The sequence below is a fragment of the Barbus barbus genome (assembly GCF_936440315.1).
Source record: "Barbus barbus genome assembly, chromosome: 12".
NCBI classification, from domain to species: Eukaryota; Metazoa; Chordata; class Actinopteri; order Cypriniformes; family Cyprinidae; genus Barbus; species Barbus barbus.
The window spans coordinates 20,237,588-20,255,112 of NC_136740.1; the positions used below are offsets into that span (position 1 = coordinate 20,237,588).

General features: G+C 35.7%; 1 protein-coding gene across 3 annotated transcripts in view; it reads right to left on the minus strand.

The window, feature by feature from the left end:
- LOC306877536 (focal adhesion kinase 1-like) overlaps positions 1 to 17,525 on the minus strand; it is a 65,290-nt gene that overhangs the window by 46,674 nt on the left and 1,091 nt on the right. For 2 of the 3 annotated variants that reach the window (XM_079429357.1, XM_079429356.1), the window contains exon 2: positions 6,674 to 6,700. Coding sequence is in view for 1 of the 3 variants with exons in the window: in XM_079429354.1 (XP_079285480.1) it covers positions 4,062 to 4,143 (82 nt within the window). In the remaining 2 variants the exon portion in view is untranslated. Of the gene's footprint in view, positions 1 to 4,061; positions 4,686 to 6,673; positions 6,701 to 17,525 lie in introns of those variants that run through there. The other variant, XM_079429354.1, reaches the window with a different exon arrangement.

Here is a 17,525-nt window from a genome sequence, read left to right on the forward strand (position 1 = left end):
TCTAATAATTTGCATTGATTTAACATGTAAATCACTCGCGCTTACCGCTTCATTCGTGTCTGGTGTGAACGCACCATGAGATGTGTTTCCTGTCGTATAAGAGAGTTTTGTGAAACAGTTACGACAGATTGTGTGCGCTTTGTCTACGACACAAATTCCATTCCTGTACTCCACTGGAAAACCAAAGTGTTCCCACACAGGAGACTTAAATGTGTCCGGGGGATCTGCAATTTCAGTACTATGTGAAGCAGCCATCCTGGATATACTAACAACCGAGTGTGACGCTCACTCCCAAGTCACGTGAAATGACATGCACTTGGAAAACAGTAACTTTAGAATATAATATTTAGAACAAAATTTAAAAAGCTCTTATTAGTCATTACTAATACAATTTAATCAAATGTAAGCAAAGAAAAATTTGTTTAAATTAATAGTTAGTTAGAGATAAGTGCCATTAACCTCAACAATGGGCAGCAGGGGGCGTGAGTACCGCGGTACGCGACGAGAGTTTCTGCGATTCGTATCGTGGGTGGTGTATCGTGATCTTTCGGTTCGGTTTGTGATATCGCTACACCCCTAATTTAGAGTAATATTTACAATGTCTATGTATACATTATAAGATAGCTAGGTTATGACTTTAAACTCATTTTTATTTTAAGCAGAGAGAAAAATTAAAATGCTGATCTACTGAGAATTGAGATGTAGACATTCAAACTAGTATCATATTTAATGGTTTTTTTTTTTTTTTTTTAAATATTGCAGTGTTTAATATACTGTAAATTATTTCTGTGCACACCATTAATTTTTTTTAATTCATGTGCCCTGGTAATCTTTAATTAAAACAACTTCCCCAACGACATTTCTTCTCTACTCCGATGACACGCAAGGGCGGGAAAACCTGTCAGTCACATTAGATTGCAGCAATAGCAAGCGACAATGATCCAACGATCCAATCAATTCCTGATTACATCCCATCCTACATTTATTTCTCATTTAAGAAGCCATTTCACTTGTAAGTCACAATAGTGAGGACCAGACCATTGCAACTCCCGTTTCATGCCGACTTTAATTATTTTACTATATTGACAATCATAGTTTTTGTAAACTCTGTTTGAAAATATATATACAAGAAGAAATATCTTAATCTACATGGGGCTTTTATTATTGTCTTGGACAATAGGGGGGCCTTCGTAAGCCAGTAAGCCAGCTGCACACTCAACTCAATAACCTTTTACTTGATCCTAAAACATCATGAATCCTGACACTAAATATGGCTTGCACAGTAACACCTGAGAGTATTATATTTAGCTGTGCTATTTCCATAGAGGAAATAGGTCCGGTGGCATTACAATGAAAGAAAAAAAAAAAAGAAAAAAAAATTTGCTGAATGATCTTTCATTCACTATGCATAAAATTGTTCACATGAATGTCCTTGACTGAACCAGAGGCAAGAGAGAGAAGCTTTCGGAAGGATTTTCCAAAATCTCAGCCAAAGTGTGAATGGTTATAATGTGTACCCCACAAATCCATTGTTTTGTTTTATTGAACTGACATATAGATTCATACTGACATGGCTCAAAAGATCATTGCTGAGATGGAACACAGGTACTCTGATCACAACATAATCTTATAAACTGAAGCCAAATCAAAGCAAAAGTAAACAAAACAAAATGAACAAGATAAAACAAGACGAAGAAAAAAGGAAAGAAAAGCAAAACAAACACAAAAAAACAAAAACAAAACAAAAGCAAACGTTCTTACCAAAGCAAAGCGAAAGTAAAATAAAACAAAACAAGACAAAAAGACAAATCAAAGCAAAGAAAAGCAAAACGCAAACAAAACAAAAACACACATTCTAAAAACTATTGTTAAAAACCATCATTCAGATGAAAGTGAAGACACTGCTTAGACATATCAGTGTCGTACTCATTTTATCTGGCAGTACACATGTTTTGCCTTCACCTTATCTTTCGCCCAGCAGTCAATAATAGTCTTTTCAAAGAGCTCACTCTCCACCAGGGAGACTGGACACCACACAAAAATCTCCTGTATCTGAGCTCAAGAAACATAAGCTGAGACATCTGATAGTGAGAGTGGTCTCTCTCAATGTCTCTTTCTTTACCTCCTCCGCAGCTGTAGGTTAAATGGAGAAGATGAGTGGAGGGGCTCTTTTCATGGGGTAATTCTGCACAGACACATTCAGTCTCTCACAAGAAGACACCAACAGCCCCAAGCAGGCATACAGATTCTTTGCGGCAAATGTATAGGCCTCAGAGATAGTAAAAATTGGATGGTTCTGTGCCTCTGGAACGGTTTATTCTGATTCCACACTCAATTTCTCAACAGACAGGAGCTGAAAAGAATTAAAAAAGAAAAAGAGAGCCTGACATTTCTTTGGCCTATTAGATCTAAAACCTTGGACAAGATTTTAGCCTTGTCATTGCTCTCCGTGTCCTCATTTCTTTGTTCTTGGCTTATAGAGAATGTCAGTTTTCCAATCTTTTTATGCATATTACACCGTATGGCTACTGTCTCTGTCATTCTTCCTCCAGACACACTGTTAATTCTCATCTTTTAATGGCTACAAAACCATTGAAAGGTTCACGGAAACGAAGCAGTCTGATTGTGGTGAAGACAAGCAAGCCATGCAGGAAATCTGATTTCATCTATTTGGCCTGGATGGTTAGAGAAGAAATAAAAGGATGCTCGCATGGGGTAGGGATGAGTTTATAACACACATGGTGTTTATGATAACACAGTCAAATTAAATTAGCAATCACTGTTTGAAATAGGGTGAAACTGCCAAGGCAAAAATGTGAGAAAAGCATCGAAAGTAGCTAGTCCAGCAATCTCAGACGATATAGTAATCTATAGACGATATCTGATCAAATAAAATAAAAAGTACTGTATCAGTACCATTCGTCATCCCCTCAATGAAATTCACAGATATGTCTTACTGACAATAATTATCAGTATATTTTGTATTCAGTATGTGCCAAGGTTCACACACACACACACACTCAGCTGAGCTCCGATGGGAATTCACCCCAGTAATGAAGCTACACTCCACCTGCATGACTGCTCTTGCACTGATGTCAGCGGACAGATAATCAGGCTGACAGCCACTCTCTGATTGTTCATTAAACTCAGCCTAATGAGCTGAAGCTCTTTTAGACAGAGAGTTGAATTCTCAGCCCTATATTACAGAAGAGATCCTTTGGTGGGTGTTTGAAACCATCCATATAAAAAATAATTAATAATTGAATGAAACAAGCCAATTTGAATAACTTCGGCCAGAATTGGACACAGGATAACAGTATAAATCTGCAACTTTTGGAATTAAGAAGGATAAACACAATTACACAAACCACTCATCCACAGGCAAATGGTCTTTGGTGAGTGAATAAAACATGACTCAAATCAGATTGATGTGTCATTCAAATCGAAATATATATTTTTTTGTCCAGAACTCAATGCATGCTATATGTAGGCAACGTACAAAATCAGGAATAAAATCCTAATGTAGAAATGCAGCGTAACGGATTGGGACTGTGCACTCCCATTCAAAGGTTTAGGGTAAGTAAAAAAAAATTTTTTTTTTCAGCAAGGATAAATTAAATTGATAAAAACTGAAAGAAAAGATATGTATAATGTTAGAAAAGATTGTATTTAAAATAAATGCTGTTCTTTTGAACTTTGTATTCATCAAAGAATGTGCCATGGTTTCCACAAAAATATTATGCAGCACAACTGTTTACAACTTACATGATAATTAATTATAATATTATATTAATTAATATAGAAAACTTTTAAAGGATAATAATATTTCACAATATTACTGTTTTTACTGCATCTTCCGAGATATTAAACTAACCTCCGATTCAAAACCACCATATGAAAACTAGAGACGAAAACCACTGAGAAATCATGTCAGAGCTCCTATTAGAGCACCTTTAAATCAATACACCACATCCTGTAAGACAGATCGAGTGTGAAACAGTATCGTGGAGGTTTTCTGGAAGCGGATTGTGAAGCTTCAGTGCTGTATATGGGTGACATACTTGGAAGAGGGGGAGGGTAGGAGTAGACGCAGGCTCCTCGTGCCCAGCACAGAGGGAAGGGACTGCAGCCGCTGCTCTCCATCCGCTGGCCTCCGCTCTCGTCTCTCTCCCAGGCCCAGCGGCTCTCCGACTCCCTGGCACAGTCATAGGGAGCAGGGGGTGACCCCGGCCCACCGCAACGCGTTGTGATCAGGCCACCAGGGATGGCCCTCAGAGGCCTGGGACGAGGCGTGGTGTAAGGTTGCAGGAAGGTGACTGGTCAGCTGACCGAAGCTCTAATCCAGGAGTGCGAAAACATGAAGGACATGTGTTTACGGGAATGAGGATGGCAGATATATATGCGAAAACAAAAGGCGTGCCGGTCTCGTTTCCCTCAGAAGTGCCTTTTGAAAACCACCAGCAAGAGCAGTGGAAAAAGATCCAGAAGTGACAGGGAAATCCCACAGCTGTCCGGAGTAATCCAAAGAATGGATGCAGCAGGCGAGGCTGGAACAAAAGCAGAAATGTTGACGAGAATAATCCTCACATGCTAAAACGCTTCCTTTTAGCTGTCTTTCTGAAGTTCATCCAGATTAAGAGAGATGCTGCGGTATGTGTAATTTTCACAATCCGGCAGAGTGTGTCAGGAGAGAAAGTGTGCGTACGAAGGAGAGATGAGAGAGAGAGAGAAAAAGAATCAGGCCAACTGAAATAAGAGGAGGGGCCTCTTTAAATATGCTAATAAATTCTGTCAATCCAACTGCTATTGGCTTACCAGTTCGTGTTTACAAAACACAGACCACGGAGTCAAAAGAAGCGGCTGATCAGGTTTTTCTGGGTGTGTGTTTGACCAGGATTAGTCAACTGGGTGATCCGGCTTCTGTTTACATTCTTGGGATTGTGTTTCATATTTAAATACAAAGCATTATCATTTCTAAAAACCCCTAATCACCTTATGAATGACGGTAGAAAGAGGATATCTGTGGACAGCTGTGGGCTGCTCGTGGAGATTCATGTGGAGAGGGACTAAAGGAATGTCCGTCAGTTACCTGACAAAGGCTCAAGGAAGGAAGTCGGTTTCCTGTTTTTGACAACAGCCCATACTTGCAGAGATGCACATAAATAAACGATGAAACATTGCTGCAAATGAAACTACAGTTTATTTAGCAAATGAGTGCAGCCTTTGCGATTTGCATAACTTGCATCATTCTTTATGCTGATGAATATGAAGAAATCCATGAAGCTATAAGGTACTTTGGCAATGTACTGAAGAAATATATCAGCAATTTTGTATAATCCCAAACATGCCATTCCATCTTAACAACTACAGTTAACTCCTTGCTCTGTCTGGTTTACTACATTTATGGGAAAATTACTATAATTCAGTCTGCAATGACAGTGCAATCTGTCTATATTAAAGTTTTGCTAAAATAGGTTGAAATATAAAGCAGAAATAGAGTCAGACAAAGAGCAAGAGAGATTGTATCAATTAGTATCAATTAGAATTTGAAGAGAGTAGTGTACCTTAATAAAAATGTAGCTTATTTTATAACTGTTCAAAAAATGGTTTACATAATATTTATAAAAAAAAAAAAAATCAGTAAATTTTGCATTAAAATACAATTTAAAAAAGACAGCAGCTTCTCTTTTTCATCTTTCTTCAGTTTTTTTAAAATTTCCATTACCTAATAATTGGTTTATACAGTTTAATTATATAATTCAATCAATGTCTGTCTTTCTTTTCTTTCTTATTCTTTTTTTTTTTGGATAAGTACAGTGATACACAATACGAAGGTCAAGAAACTTAATACATTAAGAACTGTTCTCACAGTCCACAATACCAGCAGATTTAAGCATTATTTTGTGCTTATAATCTGAGTCATAACTACTTCTGATTGCAAAGCATAACGCATAAAACAATTTGCTGTTATTTAACAGTTTCACCTTGCCATGTTTGCCAGAGATATTCATTACCATTCCAAGCACTCGTTTCCCTATAGGGAGGGCAAACAGGTCACTTCCTGCTATACTAACTGCATTCTCAAATATCAGCTAATAGGCCCCATTTTGTGCTTAATAATGGTCTCCACAGATGCCATACAGACACACAGGAACCCTACTGTCTAAAAATGCCCTCCTTCCCTCCAACAGTAATGCCCTTGGCAATGGAAAAAAATCCAGGTTAAAAATATGAAACACCTTACATCTTGAATGTGATTGGACAATGTTGCAGTTCCTCAGAAAACAATGAATGAATTGAGGACCACCAGTAAACTACACATCTAGATTTGAACAACGTCCACAACACCACTAAACTAAGAAGAAAAAAAAATTACTAAAATGACAGCTATAACCCAAGCTCAAACTCTTACAGCATTAAAATGCCTTTTTACATAAATGAATAATACATCAATGAGAAAAGCTGGTTATGGGAGGAATTCATTCATATGGGCAGTCCAAAGGCAGCTGACAGGCTTTGGAACAGAGTGCACTGATCTGCTTTATACAGGAGAACATGCTCTACCCAATTCATATTCAGTAAATGGTGGATTAAGGTTAGGTTGACATTTCCCTCGATCAATTTGACATCCATTTTCAGAGAGAAAGAGAGAGAGTATAGGAGATTGTCTTACCTGCATAATATGATATCCTTGAAATATCTGCAAAAAAAATCAACAAAATCATATTAAGAGTTTATATAGTTTTAGAGATGATCTTGATTATACAAAAGAATTGAAAGTGGTATGTTAAAGTACTGTTTGTGTGTGCATGTGTACCAGTGTGTGTTTAGAGGGCCCTCTAGCTGTCAACTACTCTGGTATTCTACACATTCAACTACAATAAAATCAATAGAAAAGATTAGATGTTTATGGGCATTTAGTAATAAACGCATGTGGAATAACCACTGACACAGAACAAAAAAAAAAAGCAGACAATTACAGGTAAACAAGATACTAAACCTGATACAAGACTGACACTAGAAATACCAGAACTAAAATACAGACCCAATTTAACCTAAACTATGCCAAAAAAAGTTCTAGACTATCTAGTTCAATAGACTTTCCTCCCTAAAACAGCTTTCTTAAGAAATGTGTGGCTTTTAGTCCATGTCTGTGTTTTGAGGTTATATATATGCTTGTGAAACTACTCTATAATTGCCAGCAGCAAATCATGGTTCATGACTATGATGGAACTAAACTTCCTTACTAAAATAGTAAATATGTCACACAAAACACAAAAACAAAACGAAAACAAAATTGCACTAGAAGTAATCTCAGGAGTTATTTTAAGGTTCCCATTTTTTGTTTTGGAATAGAATAGAATAGAATAGAATAGAATAGAATAGAATAGAATAGAATAGAGTCCAGATTTCATTAGCAAAAAAAATCATTTTTGTGTCTGTAATAGAATAGAATAGAATACTATTCTGTACAGGGATTATTAACATAAAACTGAACATGAATTGTTCTTGTTTAAAATAGAATAGAATTTTGTGAAGGGGTCAATAACTTAAAACTAAACAAAATCATTTTGTGTCTGAAATAGAGTAGACTAGCTATTTAATATACATGAAAAAAATTGTGCCTGTAATGGAATAGAATAGAATAGAATACTATTCTGTCCAGAGATTATTAGAAAATAACCCCTGAACTAACTGTTTGTGTGGAATAGTGTAGAACAGAATAGAGCAGAACACATCAGAATAGAATTATATCCAGAGACCATTATCATGAAACTATGGCACACGGAAAGGACAGTGCTATGCAAAAAGCTCAGAATGAGGTCATTCTTGAGCCCTATGCTTACTCAGACTCTATCAGCAGGTCAGCCAGAAGCGGAGCGACAATCAGAACTGCTGAAAAGTCTGTCTTATTAAACAGGGAACACTGGATAAGCTTTCATTGTAGATGCTGAATATGACTGCGCTCTAATTGAAACGCAGTGGATTTCAGCTATCCGAAGCATTAGAATCTCACACTGCATTCCACTGAAAAGGTGAACAAACAAAAGCTGGCCAGACTTTGTAATTCTGTGATGGATTGCAGCAAAATGGTGGTATAAATAAGATTGCATTTAATTTAAAGGTCATTGCAGTATTCTACAAAACCTATAAAATCACAAATCTGGATTATTTTCTCTGCCAGCTACCAAGTTTCACTCTATGAACCATGTTCAGCTTTAGAGTTAAAACCAGTGAGATCTCCTCATAAACACAGGCAGCTATCAAACTGGCAATCTACCTAAACCTCACACAGCACAACTGGGAAAATAGAAGAAAAACAGACAGCAATTGTGAAGAACAGACAGTTCTGAGAAACAAACACTGAAGTCATCCTTCATCGGGAACAGAGAAGATCGCTAAAATGTCACAAATGAGCAGAAGCAGCGAGCATTCGTCTCTTGTGATAGGCTGTGCTGTAGCTCCAGGCCTAATGGTAAGACTGACAGGTATTTGTCAATGTGAGAGCAGGAGAAGAGGCTGCGATGTTATCGTTAACATAATCTCCTGATTGATTCATCACACCAACCCGAGACAGTGTACCCTGATCAGGCTTGTGTTTCCACTGCCAACAGTACCCTTTACTTGAGAGGCGTGGTGTATGCCGGAAAGCAGCGATCGACAATAAAGCGCGACAATAAGCACAACTCTGCCTCTTTTATGTCAGTTTTAATGAACAACAATAGACATTGCAAAAGTACAAAGTATAAGAGGCTTATATAAGAGGAAATAAAGACAAAAGCAAACAATTCACAGTCAAAAGTTTGCTACAAAGTCAGCGCTGTTAAACTTTTTGCTCAATCAAAACGATATGACCAGGAACAAATAATAGATTCACGAGAGCACACGTCATGTCAACATTGGACGACACCAGTGCGAGAAGCCGCCATTTTCTCCGCCTGAAAGAAGTGAAAGAAAGATGTTACGGATGTTACGGCCTCTTTTACTGAACAGAATAGGAACTTTTAATATAACGTCCGTGAGTGTCTTATGTCATATTTACATAAGATTTTACATTATCTACTCTTATTGAGGTGTTAATAGACGGATATTAACACATTTACATGTTAATTCGTTATCTTAATTTTCACGGTTAAACTGAATGCATCTTAGTTTCCTAAAGGAAACGGCGTTATGTAATAAAGACTAGCTTAATTATTTTGAGGCTGACCATCCCTACCATCTAAGGAGGACCATTAATGACCAGCTTGGACCAACTAGAAACTATGCAACTAATTACCTGCAGAATCGGGTTTTTACTTGATTTTCCAACAAAAAAACATAAATCTTTAAAGTAAAACTACGCAGGCTAAAGAAGAATGACACCCAAATATCTCAATGACGCTTTTATTGCTTAATGAATAGCAGCCAAATGATCTTGCACAAGTTTTCTGAGAACATCAGTTGCTATTATGAAACGCTGCCAAGTTATTGTAACACACAAAGCATTTTATACAAAGAATAAATCTAGGAAATAAACTAGTGAAAACTAAGATTAGAAACTTGCTTAATGTTATGCTCTTTATGACAAATAGCAATTCATCTGTTCGGAAAATGTCTAAATGTTAACATCCTCAACAAAATCTTTTCCAGTACTTGCCATTCATTTGGATAAAAGCAAACCAGAAGTTGCACTGGAAGATCTATCTACATGATTTTCTAGTACAAAATATCAGCACCAAATCAGTTATCATCTGATATTCAAGATTTTGATTCAAGATTTCTGTAAATTGTATTATTTTACACAACGCAACATAAGGACGAGATGTCAGTCATATGCATCAGCAGCAGTCGTTTCGCATGATGGAAACGCCTTTTGCATTGCATAAAATTAGTTTTTATTCATTATAATTTTATTCGTTATAATACGGAGCTTAATTTAGGTTATGGAGTCAGTCACGGCATCTTTCAGAGTGAAACGCGAGGCCGAGGTCTAAAGTTCGCAGCCCATTTCGGTGGCAAAAAAAACGATTACAAAGAACGGTTGAATAAAGTGCTACTTTTGAATGTTACATTTTTAGGTCTAAAATGTTTGTTAAACATGTTTAAAATGTAATAGTGTAAACTATGCTGCATTCATCTAAGTAAATTCAATTTGTCTTGTGTTTTGTCCATATGTGTTCTTTATTAATAATAAATGTTCATCTTTTAATTATTGCTGTTGCCTCTAGTAATTCTGTGTGTTTTTTAATTTCCAATCCATTTTAAGATAGTAATATAATAATTTTTAAACAATAGTTGACTTAAATAAAACAACCCAGCATGTTGGGTAAAAATAACCAGCATGTGTTCTGTCCAATATTTACCCAGTGCTGGGTTGCCAAATAACCCAAATTGGGTTGTTTTTAACCCAGCATTTTTTATAGTGTAGCACTTAAAACTATTTATTTTAGTTGTAACTTGTTTAGAATTTTTTTTCTACCAAGCCATTTATTGGTTGTCAGTCAGAATGTTTATCCTGCATCCTTTCTGTTTTCTTGAACAACGCACAACAGAGACAGATGTGTGTGTTTCATTCAGGGCAGAGCAGAGGAGGGCTTGTAACCCACAGGGGAGAAGGAAGAGTAAGAGTGAGAGACAGAGAGAAGAGGATTGACCCCTCCCGACAGCATCTACAAAAGACATCCATCAGTTCAAACCCTTCTCAAAGCCCCCCTCTGCTTACAGCGCACAAATTTGCCTGTTTTTTAACCTCTTATCACTCCTCTCAGCAGTCACAAGCTGAGCCTGAGACACTGCCATAAAGACTCATCACACTGCTGACTGACAGATGCTGAACTGAGAACAGTTTTAAGGTGCAGATTCAGGTAAGAGGACTTTAAATCAATGCAAGATGACACAGCTTTACAGTTGGCGACTTCAAGGGACAGTTCACTCAAAAAAATGATAGTTCTGCCATCCTTTTATTCACCCTCATTTTGTTCCAAACCTGTATGAGTTTCTTTCTTCTGTAGAAAAACAAAAAGATGACACTTTGAAGATGTTTTATTTTTATCTGTATTAATTTGATCCCATTGACTGATTGTTTGGACTCAAAGAAGTGCAGAGTTATTATCGTTAACTAAACTATAGAAACATATGTGAAAATAAATTAACTGTAATAAAAAAAAAAGTTTTTTTTTTATTCTCATTTTAACTTTTTACTATAAACTTAAAGTTTATCTAAAACTATAAAAAAGTAAACTAAAACTAATAAATACAAATATAGATAGGCCAAAATAAAAAAACCAATAAATTACTAAATCCTATAACTAATATTGAAGTGAAAACAAAATATAAAAATACAATATAATTTAAAATATTACCGAAAACTATAGGGTAAACGTACCTATTAAGTTCACCAAAATCTACACTGAGACATTTTTAGTGCACAAAATATTGGTTTCAGCACAAAAACGTTATGTTAAAATAAAATATTAATCTCTCAAACAAAAATATGTAATTTTATTTTAAATGACAAAAGCATTTAAATTAAGATATACATAATTAAATTTAAAAAGTCTGGCTGTGCTTAATGGGTACATTTTTGTACCCTTTAAGCACACCCCTGTTCCCATTAAGCTCACATCATGTTTTATTAAAAATTCTTGTTTATTTTAAGGAAATTTTTTAAAGAATAATTGTAAAAATAAATTTTTTGAAGGTACAAAGTCAATCACAAAAAAAGAACACTAAAATCAAGCAACAAGGCATTCAAGTCGATCAGTTATTCATAGTGAAGTGTCATTTAAGCACATCTATAGTCCACGTTCAGCTAAATAACACATTCAAAAATCAAATAAAACAAACCAATAAAGCATTTAATTCATGGGGGTGAACACAGAAATTAGCCTCATTATGAAACCTCCTATTAAATGGTTGTTAACTTATCTATAGTCTCTTAAGGCTGGAATACACTACATGATTTTTGCCCTGATTTTCCACAAATTTACAGTCTGGAGAAGTTGATGCTAGTTGCCAAAGATCAGAGCCAGTCTGCAGATTTGAGTCGACTGATTCCATAGAAAATCAATTAACGTAACTTAAAGTGACAACCATCAGTTAATATTTAAAGTCTGTTTATGAAGTATTTACATAGTCGCTCAACGTGGAAGAGCTTAAAGAGAGCACTCTGAGCTTTGTTTAGTTTTAAGAGCAGCAACAATTTTTAATAAATTTAATGTAATATTTATTAAAAATGACAGGATTTTGCTAAATAAATAGTCTAGGTCATGTATTAAGTTCATACATATTTTAATATGAACAACTATTATTAACAATATCTATGAAATGATACTTTTCTAATTGATGTCACACTGAAGCTGATTTTCATAGTACTGTACCCTTTAAGCTCACCTTAAAATAAAATGAAATCTTAAAAAATTATAGCACTGTAACACGACAGACCAGCAATAAACTGTAAATGTATAATATTATGGCTGTAAAAGTACAAGCCAGTAATGCCTGTGAAGTAATATGTTAGCGTAGCACACAATCTTATCCAGCTAGTCAGCTAACTGTGTTCTGTAGCATCTGCGCTGTGTTGCTAAAACTATCTTTTGGATCTAATGTAATTATTTCCCACATCCAAGTTCCAGGTTATAATATGCAAAAGTCTGAACATTAATCTCTTAATTTTACAATAAGTAGTGAAACTTACCCAAAATAAAGGCTTAAATGTCTAAAAACCACACATTTAAGGGGCTCCTCTTTTGGTGAAAGATTTTAGACAGCTTTCAAAATAGCCGCCAGACAGTGTGAACACATGGAGACCCATATCTCAGTGTGCAATGATCTGATTGACTTGAAATTATAGGAGGTATATAGTAACAAACATATCAATTGGTTAAGACATCAAGTAGGATAATAAATCATTTTTTTGTTTTTATAATCTGATCTCAAAAATGGAAATGTGCTTAATGGGTACGTTTACCCTACTACATCAATTATACTAAAATAACACTGCTCCTGTGTTGCCTTGGATGATGTGATGTCTGTAAGAATGGTCTCTCCCAAAAAGTAAAAATCACTATTAAAAAGAAATGAGTTAGACAGCAATGTCTCATCGCTGCTATATGTGTTGACCCGTCACTCTGTACTATAACAGAATAAAACCCTCAGCTGTTCTAAAGCAGTTAGGAGCACAGGCCTCTGCCAATCAATAGTAATAATAACAAGGAAAAATGTCACCATGTCACACTATGGCCTTAAATCGGTCCAGGATAATTCCTCTAATGAATAGCCCAGAGGAGACAGACCCTGAGGCCTGGCTGAGCTGAATAAATCCACATAACACTCATCATGTCCAGGCTTAATAATATACACCTGACTATTCCAGTGCTCTCTGGTTGGACTGCTCTTCAGGCAGGAGAAACTGGATCTTCTTTACCAAATTCTTGACAGAGCCATGGTAACATACAAATTTTCACCCATACAGGCAAAACATTCATCTACACAAGCCATCAGTCAGCACTCATCTATTAATATCAGATTACAAGACTGACAATGGAACAAAGTTTCAGATTTTAGTAAATGCGATACAATAGACATGAACAATACATATGATTCAACACTATCAAATCAAAGGACTGTATAAATAGATATCTACAATGTTGGATAAATTATAGATGGTAAATAGCTAGTTGAGTTACCGAATAACAACTATTCTATGACTACACTACTAGCTTGGGGTCAAGATTTTTTTAATGTTTTGCAAGTCTTTTAATACTGGATTTATTTGATTAAAAAAAAAGAAAAAAAAATGTATTAAAATTTTCTGTTTTAATACATTTTTAATAATTTTTTTTAATTATTCCTGTAATGGTATATGAATTTTCAGCAGCCATTACTCCAGTCTTCAGTGTCACATGATTCTTCCGAAATCATTATGATATGCTAATCTGGTGCTCAAAAAACATATAACACTATCGACGTTGAGAACAAATTTGTTTGCAAACTATAAAATTAAATTCTATTTAAAAAATATTACTACTGACCCCAACACTACAATAACTGCTCCAGGTTCAGTACAAAAAAAAACTCACTCAACAGCATTTGTGGCCTAATGTTTATTAAAATTAATTTCCACTTGTCCCTTGTTTTCATTAAAAAGGCAAAATAGACTTCTGTGTTGCCCTTACAACAGAATGAAAGGGGCCAATTTGTTAAACAGTATTATAGCCACAAGATGCAAAAAAAACATGCATGGAACATGACTTTAGTGTTAAAAAACTGATTATTAACCTTTTCTCTATGAAATTACATTCAATTTTACAAATTTATTGCCATGACATCACAACAACACCCTAAAATGACTATTCCAATAGGTTGTTTGCACATGACGTCATTGCTGTGGTGCGAAATACTGCTGGAGGGCAGGAAGTAATTTTTTCTCCATAGCAATCAGTAGCAGAAACTCAAGATGCCTGTGTCTTGCGTTGTTTATGAATGCTCAAATCGGTCAAACGGAGAAAACACAAGGAGATTTTATCGTGTATGAAAATGTGTTGTTCATAAGGAGAGAAAAATCAAGAAATTGGGAAAAAGTTACCTGTAAACCTGCGTCTGCGGTCGGGAGGAGCCGATCGGATAATGCTAGTGTGTGCAAATTGTTAATATAAGATATAATACTAAGATTTTATGTTATATTTTAAGCTTTTATGTTTTTAGAGTGAGCCATGTCTGAATAAAGGTCTTTTGTATTTTTGAACCAGAAGAAGTGCCTTGGATCCAGTTTTTTTCTATAGATAATATTAAGATATTAATACAGATATAAATAGATAATCCAAGGCTGCCACCTCAAGCATTCAGCGTGAGACAGTCAGAAGTCACTCACTGCTAAACGCCACAGACACGATGTAATTAAGATATTATTTGCAGTTCAGAGAACTTCATCGATTATAACCGAACATTGTGAGATTGCAATAAATTGAAGTGAGCGACAGCTTTTTAGTGATTATATCGAAGCGATATTCTAGGCTGTAAACAATTCAGAATTTTTGCAATTCAAAGTTTTGCTTTAAGTGCTACTAGGACCAATGTACACAAACCCTGCATGCAGCAAAGTGTCAGGAGTGACTGAAAAAAAGAGAACAGATGAGATCTCCATACTGTACTGGTTTAGGTGCTATAACAATAGAAAGGTAGAAACAGAAAAACACAATGTTACGTGATCCTTATGTTATAAACGGGAGCGATTTTTGGCCGTGGGTCCTGTTAGCAGCTAGTAAAACAACTTTTATTTCAATTCTGCGCTTCCATTTAATCACTAATGCTGTTTATCACAATCTCACAGTTCCTAATCATTGAAGCTCTCTGAACTGCAAATAATCTTATTTACATCGTGTCTACGTGTGGCGTTTAGCATTGAGTGAATTCAGACTGGGTCACCTTGTATCTATTTATACATGTCGTTATTAATATATTATAACAACTTATATTAACAATTGCGTTTTTCAGTCAATTTCTTGACTTTTCCCTCCTTATGAACAACACATTTCGTACATGATAAAATCTCCTTGTGTTTTCTCCGTTTGACCGATTTCAGCATTCATAAACAACGCAAAACACAGGCATCTTGAGTTTCTACTACGGATTCCTATGGAGAAAAAATTACTTCCTGCCCTCCAGCAGCATTTCGCGCGTCATCAGAATCACGTGTTTGCAAACAACCTATTATGATTTAAACGTAAATGTAATACATAATCTGCTTTAAAACCTCCAGAAATTGGCCACATTCACTTCCATTGTAAGAGCCTCAATGTAGCCTTGTTTTTGCACTTAAAAAAAAACAAAAACAAAGGATCAAAATAATTTTTGTAATCAACAAATGTTGTCAACTGAGCTAAACTTATGAACCTGCAATCTCCCCTTTAATGGCATTTTATTCATCAATGCGAGTTGGTTGTAAGGTTACTAAGCTCTCAAATCATGAACAGTATATTTTTCAACAACGTACATCAATGCTGTTTAACGTATAAGCAACATTCGCTGTGCCTGCCTGCATGTTAGATCATTCCAATACCTGCAGCGGACCAAAGCTATGTTGAGACTTGTCAAATACGCAGGAATTTGTCCTAAACAAATGTTGCAATGCTTTACACATAACCTACATATGACGAACAACATTTAAAAACACAACCTGATAAATTACACCAGACAAACAACATCAAAACACCATGTAAAAGAGAACAACCAGCTAATGACATGATCATAATATCATTTCCTAAAACCTAAACAACAAACCAAAATATTCTTTAAAACACTGCATGATCATGTACATTAAGAAATGACGTTTAAAGTGGCTATGCACACAAACACAGCTCTTTTATTTAGTGTTTCAGGACAGATTTTTAAGGCTGACTGAAAATACATCACCATATAAAAACATAGCCTCAAGCGCAGCTCTGCACCAAGACAAGCCTCCTGGAGTTCTTCCTATCACATTTGCAATGGAAATATGAAATATGGCTTTAAGTGGCCCTACTCCACCCTGAAGCAGAAAAAAAATGCCCTTTGTTTTATAGATGATCTCATATGAGAGTACACAATGTAATGATTTCAAATGAGATGCTTCACGTGGATGGGATTTTATACATACATGTGACATACTCTCCAACCCTAAAATGCCTGTCAGAAACTCTCTTCCTGTCTTGGAGCAGCTTCTAAATAATGAATAATTACCATTACACAATAGCCCGTGATTATTAGCCACGTACCTGCACTGGCACAGCTTAGAAAACTCCAGAACTGCATGGTGTATTTCCATGTACCTGCCCAGACTCTTTCCTCAGAGCTCCTTACCTGTGCTATTGATGCAACCTTACAGAATACCTGCAGAGGTTCCTGAAGCCCACACATACACACGCCCAGAGAAGGCCCGCCCACCATATAACGCTGCTCTGATTGGTCAACATCCATGGAAAGCAGGTGAACCACAAACACTCACTAGTCACAACGAATGACTCATTTCCGTGAATCGGTTCTCTCGAACAGTTTGTTCCAATCAGCTGGTTTTACGTCACTGTTTTTTACGTCATCAAGGTTATTGTTATTTAGATTTTACATGTTTTTTTATAAAAATATGTTTTAAAACTGTTCAGTCAAGTTGTGGAAGGCGGTTCAACAGATTCAGTACAAAGAACCGCCTCAAAAGAATGATTCATTCAGCAAAAAAAAAAAAAAAAAACAGCAAAACAAAGAATAAAATCTTGATAACAGATCAATAATGTGATATAGCTGTTTACATCTTGCTCACTTGCTTAATTTTTTTTTTTTTTTTTTTTTTTTTCATTTTGTGAACTCAAATCAATTAATGAAGAATACTTCAACCAGTCAAAATTTCAACCATCCCAATTATTATTAAACACCACCTACATGTATCCGAAATATCAGGCTACCTGAAGCAGGTGACTACTGTAATAAACTGCCTGTATAACCAGCACTAGTTTTCATTAAGTGAAAATACATGCACTTGACACATAATATTAGTAGAAAGCATCATATAT